The 12067-nt window shown below is 51.6% G+C and overlaps 1 protein-coding gene across 1 annotated transcript in view; it reads left to right on the top strand.

Moving 5' to 3' along the window:
• Positions 1-8214, top strand: part of LOC102279767 (BOS complex subunit NOMO1) — a 56585-nt gene extending 48371 nt beyond the window's left edge. The window contains exons 26-31 of the mRNA XM_014481057.2: positions 538-621; positions 1787-1897; positions 2798-2899; positions 4520-4639; positions 7059-7151; positions 7645-8214. Of these exons, the coding sequence (XP_014336543.2) occupies positions 538-621; positions 1787-1897; positions 2798-2899; positions 4520-4639; positions 7059-7151; positions 7645-7776 (642 nt within the window). The 3' untranslated portion in view covers positions 7777-8214. The remainder of the gene's footprint in view (positions 1-537; positions 622-1786; positions 1898-2797; positions 2900-4519; positions 4640-7058; positions 7152-7644) is intronic.
• Positions 8215-12067: the final 3853 nt, after the last annotated feature.

Here is a 12067-nt window from a genome sequence, read left to right as displayed (position 1 = left end):
AGTTTTTTAGAATAGTGAGTTTTGTTTGGGTAAACATCATATGTCCCTATACATTTGAGGAATAGAATAACATGTATAAAGAGGAAATCTGTTGTAAAAAAGGAAATCTGTTGTAAAAAAGGAAAAATCTCAAATCCTACTTCACAGAAATAATACCCCTTGGGAGTGGCATTCCAGACACCACTCAGTACATACATACAGGTGCAGGGGAGGGATGGACAGCAAAAGGGAATAATTTCATCATATTTATTAAACAAGAATAAGCTTATCTTGTTTGCAATTTTGAAATCAGAAACCACATTTAATTTTCCTTGGGTAGAAAAAGCTGAATACAGTTTGAAGGAATTGTAAAACTTCAGAAAAAGGTTTCTACATCAGGGTACATTTTCAAGGAACTCTTAAGAAAGGTGATAGGCCTGGGAACCAAGGTGGGACAGAGACTTGTCCACCGGATGGGGGCCTGCAGGCAGAGCAGGCTCCAACCAGGTCTCAGGTGATAAGCCCTTTTCCAGATAAGACTCCTGCATTTGTTTGCAGCCGGGCTGTGTGTACCACGTTCAGCTCAAGGCGGAAGGCAACGACCACATCGAACGAGCCCTCCCCCACCACCGGGTCATCGTGGTAAGACATGAAATTCTTCAGCAGAATCACTGCATGATTGCATCTCTGATCAAAAATCCTTCAGCGTTCCTCTGGCTGGCTGCCTTTCATCTGTTTTGGGGGGTACTTTACATCCTAATTAAGGGTCCTCTCAGAATAGTGTCATCTTTACAAGCAGCGTCTTCTGTGGGCTTTTAATGAACAGCAGCACTGACTTGCATCCGGAGCAGAAATCTGAGCTGTTGTTTCCCCACTTCCCCTGCTAGCTCTGATCATTATTCTACAAGTTGAGGATCTTAAGGCCTAAGTAGCATTTTAGATCAAGGGAGGGAATAAAGGGAACATGGGCTTCATCAGTGACAGGGCCACTGACATTTCTTATCTTCTGGTGACCTTGTTCTTCCCACCAAATAGAGTCTCTTGATCTTTAAGATCATGACTCAGCTAACTGATCCCTAAAGAGGCAGCCCTCCAGGTCACAGGAGGTGTCCCTGGCATCATTTGCAGTGAAGTTTTTTCCCATGGAATAAGTCTCATTTGCTAGACCAGAGGATTTGGGACCAGACAAGAAGCCTTTGGTGGCTTTATTAGGTGCCATTATGGATAAAGATTACGATGGGTCCAGAGACTGGTTGGCCATTCAGGATTTTTGGCCTAGACAATGAGTTTTCTTGACATCTTTATGGCATTTGGCGTTTAAGTGGTTGTGATGGCTGCATCTTATGTTATATTTTCCTGCCATGGGGATTCAGATCGGGGTCCCGGGCAGTCATGTGGACTGTGGCCCCACAGATGAAAAGGTGACTGGCGGAGGCACGTGCCCACCCCAGGGGGTGCGGGGGAGCTGGGGCCTGACTCTTGCCAATCCTGCCAGGCAAGAGCATCCTTCTTTTTCAAGAGCCGCTGGAAAGTCTGGTTCTTTTACTATGAAATTGCTTTTTGAAAATGTTGATAAGTCAAACTTAAGGAAAAAAGTACTGTCTTTGTCAAACAGCACGTCCATGGCCAAGTGTCACCCATCTCCTCTCAATTTGGGACCTTAGACTCAGGCTGCTCGGACAGCAAGCTTTGCTCCCTGAATGCAAAGGGAAGTCGCTAGGACATAGAGCTCCAGGGATGTCCCCTGCTGGAGCAGAGGCCCCCGTCTTCCAGCTTCCTTGGCCCAGCTTGCTTTCTCTCTTTCCAGGTCGGGAATAATGACATTGATGATGTGAACATCATAGTTTTCCGGCAGATAAATCAATTCGACTTAAGTGGAAATGTGATCACTTCCTCTGAGTATCTTCCTACATTGTGGGTAAGGCCAGCTGCTGATAGCTAACGTGCTCTAGCCCTTGTTTAGCTGAGGGTTGAGGTTGAGATTAAGAATCTTCAGGCCCAGCATGTATCTGGTGGAATGACTGCCGATCGCTAGAGAAAAACGTGGTCTGGTTTCAGATGACAGTTTTGCCAGCCTTGTGTGTCTTTAGAAGCATCACAGTAGAAGCCTCATGAATGAGCAGTGTGATCTGGGGTCTAAAGCAGAGAGATGGCTTTAGGGCAAAGCACCTGGTCACTTTCTAAATTCTACGCAAGGTGCGTGTGGCAGGCAGTGGACTCAGAGTCAGACGATGGTGGGAACAGGCAGCGAACCTGGGCTGGAGAGAAAGAAAGGCCACCAACAGAACACTAAACTGCTCCTGGAAGCAGCCAGGAACCCAGTGCAAAATGGGAACGTGTTTGGAGTTTAAGGAACAGCTGTGGGGTTGAGGTGACAGTGCATGGTGGGGGGCATGCCGAGTGAACAAGGCTGGCGGTGATGACATCAGGTGACCAGGCTCTCTGGATCTCCACGGGGACAACAGTGATGCCTGTTTGGGAGTCAGGGTTGGTGACGATGTACGTGAAGTGCCTGCCCCACGCCTGGCATGTTCTCTTTAATGTTCCCACTACACTAACAGGTGTTTACTATTTTGAGCATTAACGTAAGTTGTCAGAATCTTAAATTTAAAAATTTTAACATTTTGACAACTGTCACATCACTGGTGTTTCAAAAGCATTAGGAACGGTCTGTTGCGGGAGGACGGTTGCCCTTTCAAAGATCCATGTTTCCAGAGTTCCTCTCCCCTCAGAGATAAGCCATACTAAGGTGTCGAAAAGGTGGTGTTTACCGTGTTGAAGTTTTAAAAGCACGCCCTGCTTTGTCGCTGCCCTCCAGGTGAAGCTTTACAAAAGCGACAACCTCGACAACCCGATCCAGACGGTGTCCCTGGGCCAGTCCCTCTTCTTCCACTTCCCGCCCCTGCTCAGGGACGGCCAGGTGAGCCCGCTCCTCTCCGCGCTGTCTTTGCTGGAACGACTCCCCTTTTCCGCTGAAGGAACTCAGTTTTCCCAGTTTTTCCCCTCATGCCACCTTGCTGACACAGTTGAATCAGAGGAGGTGGGGCTCTCTAGGGATTTTTTTTTCCGGAATTAGCTCTTTTTCTGTTATAAAAATAATACACATTCATCACGGCAGGAGATCGGGGAAGGGGATGGAGATCAGACATAATACTGTCATCCAGAAGCAGCTGTTAACATGTCCATAGTTTCCTTTTGACCCTTTTTGACACATGCGCATGTGTGTATAAATATAAAAACGTGTATTTGTTTAGTGATACAAAGCTGGGACTGTTTTGTACATTTTCTTGTAATCTGTGCTTTTCAGTGAAGACTTTCTCACCCGTACTTTCTCATGCATGGTATTTAATGACTGCACAGGAGACCACGATAGAGAAAATACCGTAATCTATTTAACCAAGGTCATCATCACTTACTGATGACGGGATGTTTGTCGTCAGCTCTAATTGCACAGAGCCAGCTATTGTGGCTGCCCCGGTGGCAGCAAACTGTGGAGAGAACTTGGTTCCTTTTGGGGACTTAGCCTGAGAGCGTGAGCAGAGAGCCTGTGTGGTTCCTCCCCTGGCTTCCTGCCACCTGCCACAGGGGTGATCCTCTGGCCTTTCCCGGTGTGAAGTGAAATAACAAAGCAGGTTGTGACAGAGTCTGGGGCCTCCCCTGCACTGCTCCAGGTGCCCTTAGTAATCGAGCCACTTCTGGCAGCACAGCAATGTGGTCACAGGCTCCCCGGGGTGTGCAGCCTGCTTGGTGCCTTACAAGCTGAGTGACCCTGGGCACGTCACACTTCCCTTCTTCGGGCCTCTCTCCCCCCATCTATGAAATGGTGCAATAATCCTGATCCTGTCAGTGGTTGAAAGCATACGCCTAGTGTGGTCACAGGCTCCTCGGGGCTCGCAGCCTGCTCTGTGCCTTACAAGCTGAGTGACCCTGGGTACGTCACACTTCCCTTCTTCGGGCCTCTCTCCCCCAATCTGTGAAATGGGGCAATAGTCCCAGTCTTGTCAGTGGTTGAGAGCATACGCCTAATGTGCTCACAGCTCTGGGCCCCAGGCTGGGGCTCAGCACGCAGGCCTGTGACGGTGACCAGGACCTCTGCAGAGGATGCTGCATTCTTAGAACTCACCAGCTAATGAGCCAAGAATCGTCCCTTGGAAGTCAACCTTGTTTTGGATGAAAAACAGTCTTCCTCAGTTTAACCTTGTGTCTCCCTCATCAGAATTGATTCATCAGAACTGTGTGTTTCGTAAAGTCAGGTTCTCTAAGGACCATGTAGCCGCCATGGTTGGATACACTTAGAAAGACGAGCCGCGGGCTCCGAGCGGCTGTTTGGAGATGGCAGGGTTGCGTGGCTGACCCTGCTGGACTGGCCCGCTGAGGCCGTCACGTGCGAGTTAGTGACCTAGGCGTGGAGGTGTAAACTTGGGGGTTCCTAAAGGAAACAGCAAGTCCTTTGCATCACAGTCACACATTAGGACTTAGTGTTCGTTTGCTTTGCCCCAACTGCCCTTTGTAAAGACTGCCCCTCCCTCCTTGTGCACAGAATTATGTGGTCCTCCTGGACTCCACGCTGCCCAGGTCCCAGTACGACTTCGTCCTGCCACAGGTGTCCTTCACGGCAGCGGGCTACCACAAACATATCACCTTGGTCTTCAATCCCACGGTAAGGAGAAGGGGGCTTCCGGCATGGAGTATGCAGTGGTTCCAAGGTGCCACTGAGCACTCTTCAGACCTCCGTCCGTGTGGGAAGTTGGCGGGAGTCCTTGTCCTGAGGTAGAGAGAAGGCGGGAGGCTCGTGCATGGGGAGCCTGGACTTGGACGCGGCCCTTCTGCTGGTTTCCGGCTCGTGCTCGGTGACTTGGCCTCCATGATCTTACCCTGAGTAGAGGGTTCCTCCTCGATCCCAGGAGGAAGCACTTGTCTCGTTCACCTCAGCAGAGACTGAGGAAGTGACAGAGACGAGCAGGCCGGGAACTGTTTGTCTCCGTGTGGAGGCGCACGCAACCCCAGGGAGGAGCAGTGCCTCCGTGGAGGGCAGTAGGGCTGCAGCCTGGACGTCCGCCGGGCACCTCCCAGCTCCGGGGAGTGTGTGGGCAGCCCAGGCAGGATGGAGGTGCTGCCTGGTGGGCCCAAGTGAGCAGGCCTCGTCCCTGCTGCCAGGAGTGTGGTCCCACTTCTGAGACCATGGGAGCAGAGCCACCTGCCAGGGGAGGGAAGGCCTGGTGGGTCCTCATCCCAGTCCTCCGTGGGGAGGTGCCTCTCTTCCATCCTTCTGGCAGCTCACAAAGACTGAGCGACTTACCTGGGGGTGCTCGGCAGAGCCAGGTTCTCTCGTCCCGGCCGCTGGCCAGGCGGCTCAGCACCACATGCCTACGAGGGTTGTCAGGGCGCTTCCCTGCATCCTGTGCTGAACGTCAGTACCGACAACCATGTTCCTCACGCATCACTCAGTGTTTCACGCGCTGCTAACCACTCCACACACCTCGTCATTCCCCACAGTAGATGCTGTTCGTATTATCGCCATTTTATAGTTGAGTCAACCAAGTCTTAACGTGACTGCCCAAGGTCACACGGGAAGACCCGGCCTGGAGCCTGGCCTGCGGTCCTCAAAGCTTCGCCTCATAGTTGCTCTGCCTCTGCCCACTGACTCCAACTTGCTCTTAAGGATTTACTTTGATGGAAACTGGTTTGGGATCTAAAACAAGTCAAAACAAGTGGGGGCAGACAGTTAGGGATTCTGCGCTATTCTTCTGTTTATTAAGGGAGCGTCTGTCTCCGGCTGTCGTCTCGGGTCAGAGGCCCTCTGGTCCTTCTCCTTCCTGCGTATCCGCAGATGCTTTGATCTTGGGACCTCTTTACACTGTTAAAATTAGTTGCGAATCTCAAAGACCTTTGGTTTGTGTGGGTTATATGTATATTTATCATATTAGAAATGCAAACTGAGACATGCGTAAAACACAAGCATCCAAAGGCCACACGTCCCGTTACCTGTCAGAGTGAGGACATCGTCACGGTGCAGCCTCTGGGAACGTCCCCTGCCCCGTCGTAGGAACATGCGAGAGAAACTGGCACGTTGTATCTTCACAGTATGATGAGAACAGTGTAGAGTGTGCAAATCTCCTGAAAGAGGCTGTACCTTGAGAACAGCGCTATGGCTTGTTAACCTGTTTTATCATCATCCGAAAGTTCTTTATTTGTTTCCATTGTTGAGGTGGAGTGAGCTAGTTGGGATATAGGTTCATTTGCTATTACAGAGACCCAGCACTTCAGGGCTTCAGCAGGAGGGAAGGTTCTATCTTATGTTGACCTTCCGGGGGTTGCGCGGAAGCTCCTGGGTGTCGGGCTCCTCCTGTCCGTGGCTCTGCTGTCCTCCAGCACATCGCCCTTCCTGGGATGGCACAGGTGGCTGGAGGCTGTCCGGTCAGCAGGGAGGAAGGGCACACCCAGGGTACAGCCTGGGTGTGGCACTTGTCACTTCTCTTCCTGTTCTGTGGCCAGAGTTGACCCCGGGGCCCCACCTGGCTGCGAGGGAGGCTGGGAACTGTGTTCTGTTCTCACTGGCCCTGCTGACAGTCTGGGCTCCCCTGGAAGGAAAGGTGAGCGGCCCCTGGTCCCCAGCACTGCTTAATCGCCTCACTGGGTGTGACCTCTGGCACTTGCTTGGTACTCACCGTGCCCCCGAGTCTGGGAACAGTGGCTTCTTGATGCCTCCTTAGAGGAGAGAGTCCCTGGGTGCAGCCGGGGCTCAGCAAAATGAGCTCCTCGTACTTTTCAACCACAGGGGTGCCCTGCCGCCCGCAGCTCTGTGTCTCCTCAGTGTAGATAGTGAAGGGTCCGGGGGTGGGGAGCACCTTGTTCTTGGAACCTGGTTATTCCCGAGCTTCAGAGAGCAGGCGAGGGGAGTTTGTGCGGCAGAGAATTCACTTAGGATTTAGTTGTGTCGCTTCAGTTACTTCTTTTGGGTACTGAGTGTCTGGGTCACGTGGGTGCTTGGGGTCTTGAGGAGGCCAGGCACGTCTGGGCTGTGGATGGGGTGCTGGCGGAGAGCTGGCCTGGGGTGATGGTGCTCTGGGTGTTCGCAGAGGAAACTGCCTGAGCAGGACATCGCCCAGGGATCATACATCGCCCTGCCCCTGACGCTGCTCGTCCTGCTGGCCGGCTACAACCACGACAAGGTAGGGGGCCCGAGCCCTCAGGGCAGCAGGCGTGCGGGTGGGGGGCGGATCCCTCATAGCTGGGATGTGGCCGGGGAGGAATGTCCATTGTTACAGAGGTGACCGCGCTTCACGATAATGGTTTAATAGCTGGGTCCAGTCCGACTCTTGCAACCCTATGGACTGTAGCCCACCAGGCTCCTCTGTCCATGGGGTTTCCCAGACAAGAATACTGGAGTGGGCTACTATTTCCTTCTCCAGGGGATATTCCCAAGACCAGTGCCAAGGCCTCCTTTCAAGGCTAGAAGCCTCTTGTATCCCTCCTACCCCTTAACCCTGAAGTACTTCCGGGTCTCTGGTGACCCTCTCTGGTACAAAGACCTGCGCTCGGCTGGGCTGAGAGCACAGAGCGGCAGGGATGGGCCAGGGCAGGCTGGGGGCGGGGACTTTGGTGTCCCGCTGGACAGACGTCTTCTCCTGGAGCCCCCCTCTCTCATACCCTTTTTCTTCCCAGCTCATCCCCTTGCTGCTGCAGCTGACAAGCCGCCTGCAGGGAGTCCGAGCCCTTGGCCAGACAGCCTCTGACAACAGCGGCCCGGAAGACGCAAAGAGACAAGCCAAGAAACAGAAGACAAGGCGGACGTGAGGGATCTCCCTCGGGACAGGCCCCTGGTGTGGAGGATGCGTGTGACTCTTGTCATCAGCTCCGCGGGCGCAGCCACCCGTCAGCCTCCCCTCCCCGGCCCCGATGTGACACCGTGAAGGGACCCTCCTGTCACTCTGCAGAGCACAATTGATTTTCTGAGTCAAAGATAATTTATTATTTTTATTTTTGTCAAAGAAGTGTTTAAGCTGTGCTGGTGGTGTGCGAATGTTATCCTGAGTCTTCCAGCTTCATTTGCAAAAAGAATTCCAGTAAATGGGTGTCTTGACTCCCAAATCAAGCTCCTGTTGGACTGACCCTCCCCTTAACGTCCCTGTGTATCTGAGGTCCCTGCTGGAAACCGCACAGCCTGTGTGTACTCCTAGGAGGGTGTGTTATGCGGTAAAAAGTCAATAAAATGGCCCAGTTGTTTGTGTTGTAGCTCATCTCGGGTGCAGTCCTTGGAGGGCCCTGGCCTAATGCTGGGGTCACGATTGCACCGCCTGGAGGGACACGTGGGTCCTGAGTGAAGCCGAGATGACACGTGGCAGCTGGCTTTTGGCCTCAATGATAGGAAAACGGGAGAGGTGGTGAGGGGTGACGGCGTGAAGGGCCCTACCTTGGTTGAGGGTGGGGGGTGACGGTGTGAAGAGCCCCGCCTTGTCTGAAGGAGTCCGAGAGGCCCCCCCACTGTGCTGCGGGATCATGTGTTCACGTCTCTAGACAAGCCGGAAAAACTGAGTTTTATGTGAACTCTTCCAAGTTTTAAATGTTAGCGACAAATTCAGTTTGTAACTTCTGGCGAAACAAAATACATACGTAGGCTGTGTGAAGCTTGAAGGCTGCCAGTTTGCATAAGGGATCCACAGGAATTCTCAGCATTTGAACGGCATTAATTTCATTCTTATGGGAAGTAATTAAGTTACCCTGGAAGCAGGGACATCCAGCCATCCAATGCTTATTGAGCCCCACGTGTGACAGGCACCGGGGCTATGAGACGAGCAGAGCAGACAACAGTATAAACTTCAGGAGCTGGATGAGGACGAACCCGCCCCCCGCCTCCCCCCTGCCCCGCTTTGTTCCTTGTGTCCCTGGCGCTCCGTGTGGAGTGGGCACTTTAGAAGGAACGAATGAATGAATGCATGCGTGGAGAGGCGAGGATGTGGACACGTGGCACCCGCTCTCAGAGCGCACGACCCATCCATCGTCGGGTGGAAGACAAGCTGGTCAGGGGACAGGGCAAGGTGGAGAGCCAAAGGCTTCCTGGTGGAGGAGGCTCAGGTGGCCAAGGGGGCACAGAGCAGAGGTCAGGTCCCACCTGAGAGCTTAGGGAAGCTTCCCCGGCACGATGTTCAGGCCGGGTCTGGAAGGACCTGAAAGGGAAAGAGGACTAAGGAAGGAGGTCTTGTTGGGTGCCACAGCCAGTGAGGACGGTCAGCTTGAGGATTCCCGGGCTCCAGGGGGCCTCCCGAAGAGCTGCTGCACTTCTAGCCCAGCGGCTGTTGGGCTCTTGGCCATTTCACAGGTATTACTTTTCACTGTGGAAGGAAGTATGCTCTTGGAGATCTGGGAGAGACGAGATGCATAATCCATTTTTTGGAGTGTTTTCTAACTCTTCTTCCAAGTGGACACCCAGAAACATGCCTTTTAAATGTTAATGGGGCTTTTTATTGACGCAGTGTAAAGGTTAAGAGCTCGTGGAAGATACAACTAAATGTCAATATGTTCCATCCAGTTCTGGACGCCGCCACTAAGGGGCAGTCTTCCCCCGTCGCTGCTGCAGGTCACCTCTCTTGCCGGTGGATCTTCTGAAAGGGCTCTGTTCCTGGAAAAAGGCTGCTGCCTTTCTCAGCCCGTATGGAAGTTCGGCCTGTTGCCTGAGATTGTCTTCATTTTCTGGCAATCTCAAGACAACTCCCCTGTCCCCTCTGTGAGGTGTGAGAATGAATGGATAGAGAATTTTAAATGCAGCAAAAGTTATATGAGACAGATTTTTTTTTCCCCCCTGAGAAATTAAAGATGTCTTAAATGACGGGTCCCTGAAGAACTCCCTTGCTTGCGCCTTTTTGCTTATTAAAGTAGCCCAGCCTCAGCGAGGATACCCCCAGAGACTGACAGACAGGGAGGTGCCATTCTAAGGTGCTGGCTTCACCTGAGTCTTCCCTGGGTTTCCTTTGTTTGGAATGTTATCATCCAACCAGCAAGGACGGTTGGACATGGGTGGAGGGGTGCTGGAGGTGGGCATGGGGAGTGTGTAGGGGGCAGGGGCTCCAAGAGAGGTAGGGAGAGGAGGTGGTCCTCGTGCTCAACTCTCAACGGTCTGTGTTCAACTGTTGAGAGACGAGTCATGAGATAAGGGGAAAGCGAACGATTACCTCCCTGAGTGACGAGCAGTGGCGGAAAGGAGTGGTGACCATGTGCCAGGCACCGCACTGAGTCCTTTCATGCATGAAATGCTGGGTCTTCAGGACCTTACGACATGATTATGTCTTCAACTCCACCTTACAGGAGGAAACTGAGACTTTACGAGCGTCGCAGCCACTAAGTGGCAGAGCTGGGGTTTGAACCCGGGTGCAGGAGTTCTTAACCATGTGCTCTGCTGTCTCCTGCTCTACAAAATGAGACAGGGCATCTGTGTGCCAGGTTGGGGATAATTCAGGTGTTGAGAAAGAGAATATCATATGCCAGAGATGGGGGCATGAGCTGTGATAAATTTAGTCAAAGCACAGTGACATGTAGCCATGTGTGCAACGGAGGGTCAGGCCTTTAACTGTTCCTTCAGCATTGTTTCTAGAACCAGAGTTACATGGCTAAATGCTTAAACCCAATTCCCCAAATCCAAATCCAAATCCAATGGGCAGCATTCCCCCTTTCCTCAAAAGCTGGAGCCACCTGATGAGGGGAGTTGGGAAGGATTCTGGGAACAAAGTTTGTGTGGTTCCATTCCATTCTGTCTAGACCGAGTGCTCACTGGGAATGAGGAGTGTCTCAGCCATCCGTGGTTCCAGGCCCTGCACACAGTGGGGGCCTGAGGAAGGGAGCCCGCCTCAGATTGACTGCCCCCAACCATCCCCACGGCCTTTTCATATGGGCTCCCCTTGCACACTGAGTCAGGGCTGCACTCAGATGTGAGTGCTGACGTGTGCCTTCTCAGATGGGGTTATAAAGGGCATCGCATAAACAGATGAATGGATAAAGAAGATGTGTGTGTATATATACAACTCAGCCATAAAGAAAAGCAAAATAATGCCATTTGCAGCAACTTGGGTGCAACTAGAGATTATCATGCTAAGTGAAGTAAGTCAGACAGAGAGAAAAATACTATATGATATCACTTATATGTGGAATCTAAAATATGACACAGATTATGAGACAGAAACAGAATCACAGACAGAAGAGACGGACGGTTGCCAAGGGGAAGAGTGGGAGGGAGAGGAATGGACTGGGAGTCTGGGGTTGGTAGATGCAGACTATTACATTTAGAATGGATAAACAACGAGGTCCTAACGTATAGCACAGGGAACTATACTCAATATCCTGTGATAAGCCGTAGTGAAAGAGTGTGTATAGTACAGTGTATGTGTATAACTGAGTTACTTTACAGCAGAGGTTGGCACAACATTGTGAATCAACTATACTTCAGTAAGGGCTTCCCAGGTGGCTCAGAGGTAAAGCATCTGCCAAAGCAGGAGATGCAAGAGACTCAGGTTCAATCCCTGGGTTGGAAAGATACCCTGGAGCAGGAGATGGCAACTCACTCCAGTATTCTTGCCTGGAGAATTCCATGGACAGAGGAGCCTGGTGGGCTACAGTCCCACCCTTTAATAATACAGTCCCTTTAATAATAATAAAAAAATAATAAAGGGCTTTGCACTCGCCATTTTGTTCCTGGAGAAAACCAGCTGCCTTGTGTGGGGATACATAGGCAGCCCCTTGGAGAGCTGAGTTCCCTGGATAGCAGCCAATCCAACTTGTCAACCAGGCACTTCAGGGGCCCTGGACCTGGATCCTTCAGCCCTGGTAAAGCCTTTGGATGACTGTAGCCTCAGCCAACATCAGACTGCTGCTGCTTCAGAGACCCTTTCAGAAACCCTGCCTGGCTGAGCTCTTCTCAAATTCCTGACTCAGAAATCTGTGAGCATGATGTATGATTGTATTAGGCCTCTAAGTTATGGGGTAATTTGTTATGCAACACTAGGTAGCTGGAATAGTACTCAATAAAGGTCTATCATCAATGGACAGTGACTGAGAGACCTCCAGTAAATCAATGTATTTCTACCTGTATTAGTCAAGG

This window comes from Bos mutus, chromosome 25 (genome assembly GCF_027580195.1).
Source record: "Bos mutus isolate GX-2022 chromosome 25, NWIPB_WYAK_1.1, whole genome shotgun sequence".
NCBI lineage: Eukaryota > Metazoa > Chordata > Mammalia > Artiodactyla > Bovidae > Bos > Bos mutus.
The sequence above is the reverse complement of the archived record's forward strand: the minus strand, read 5'-3'. Positions and strand labels throughout refer to the sequence as shown.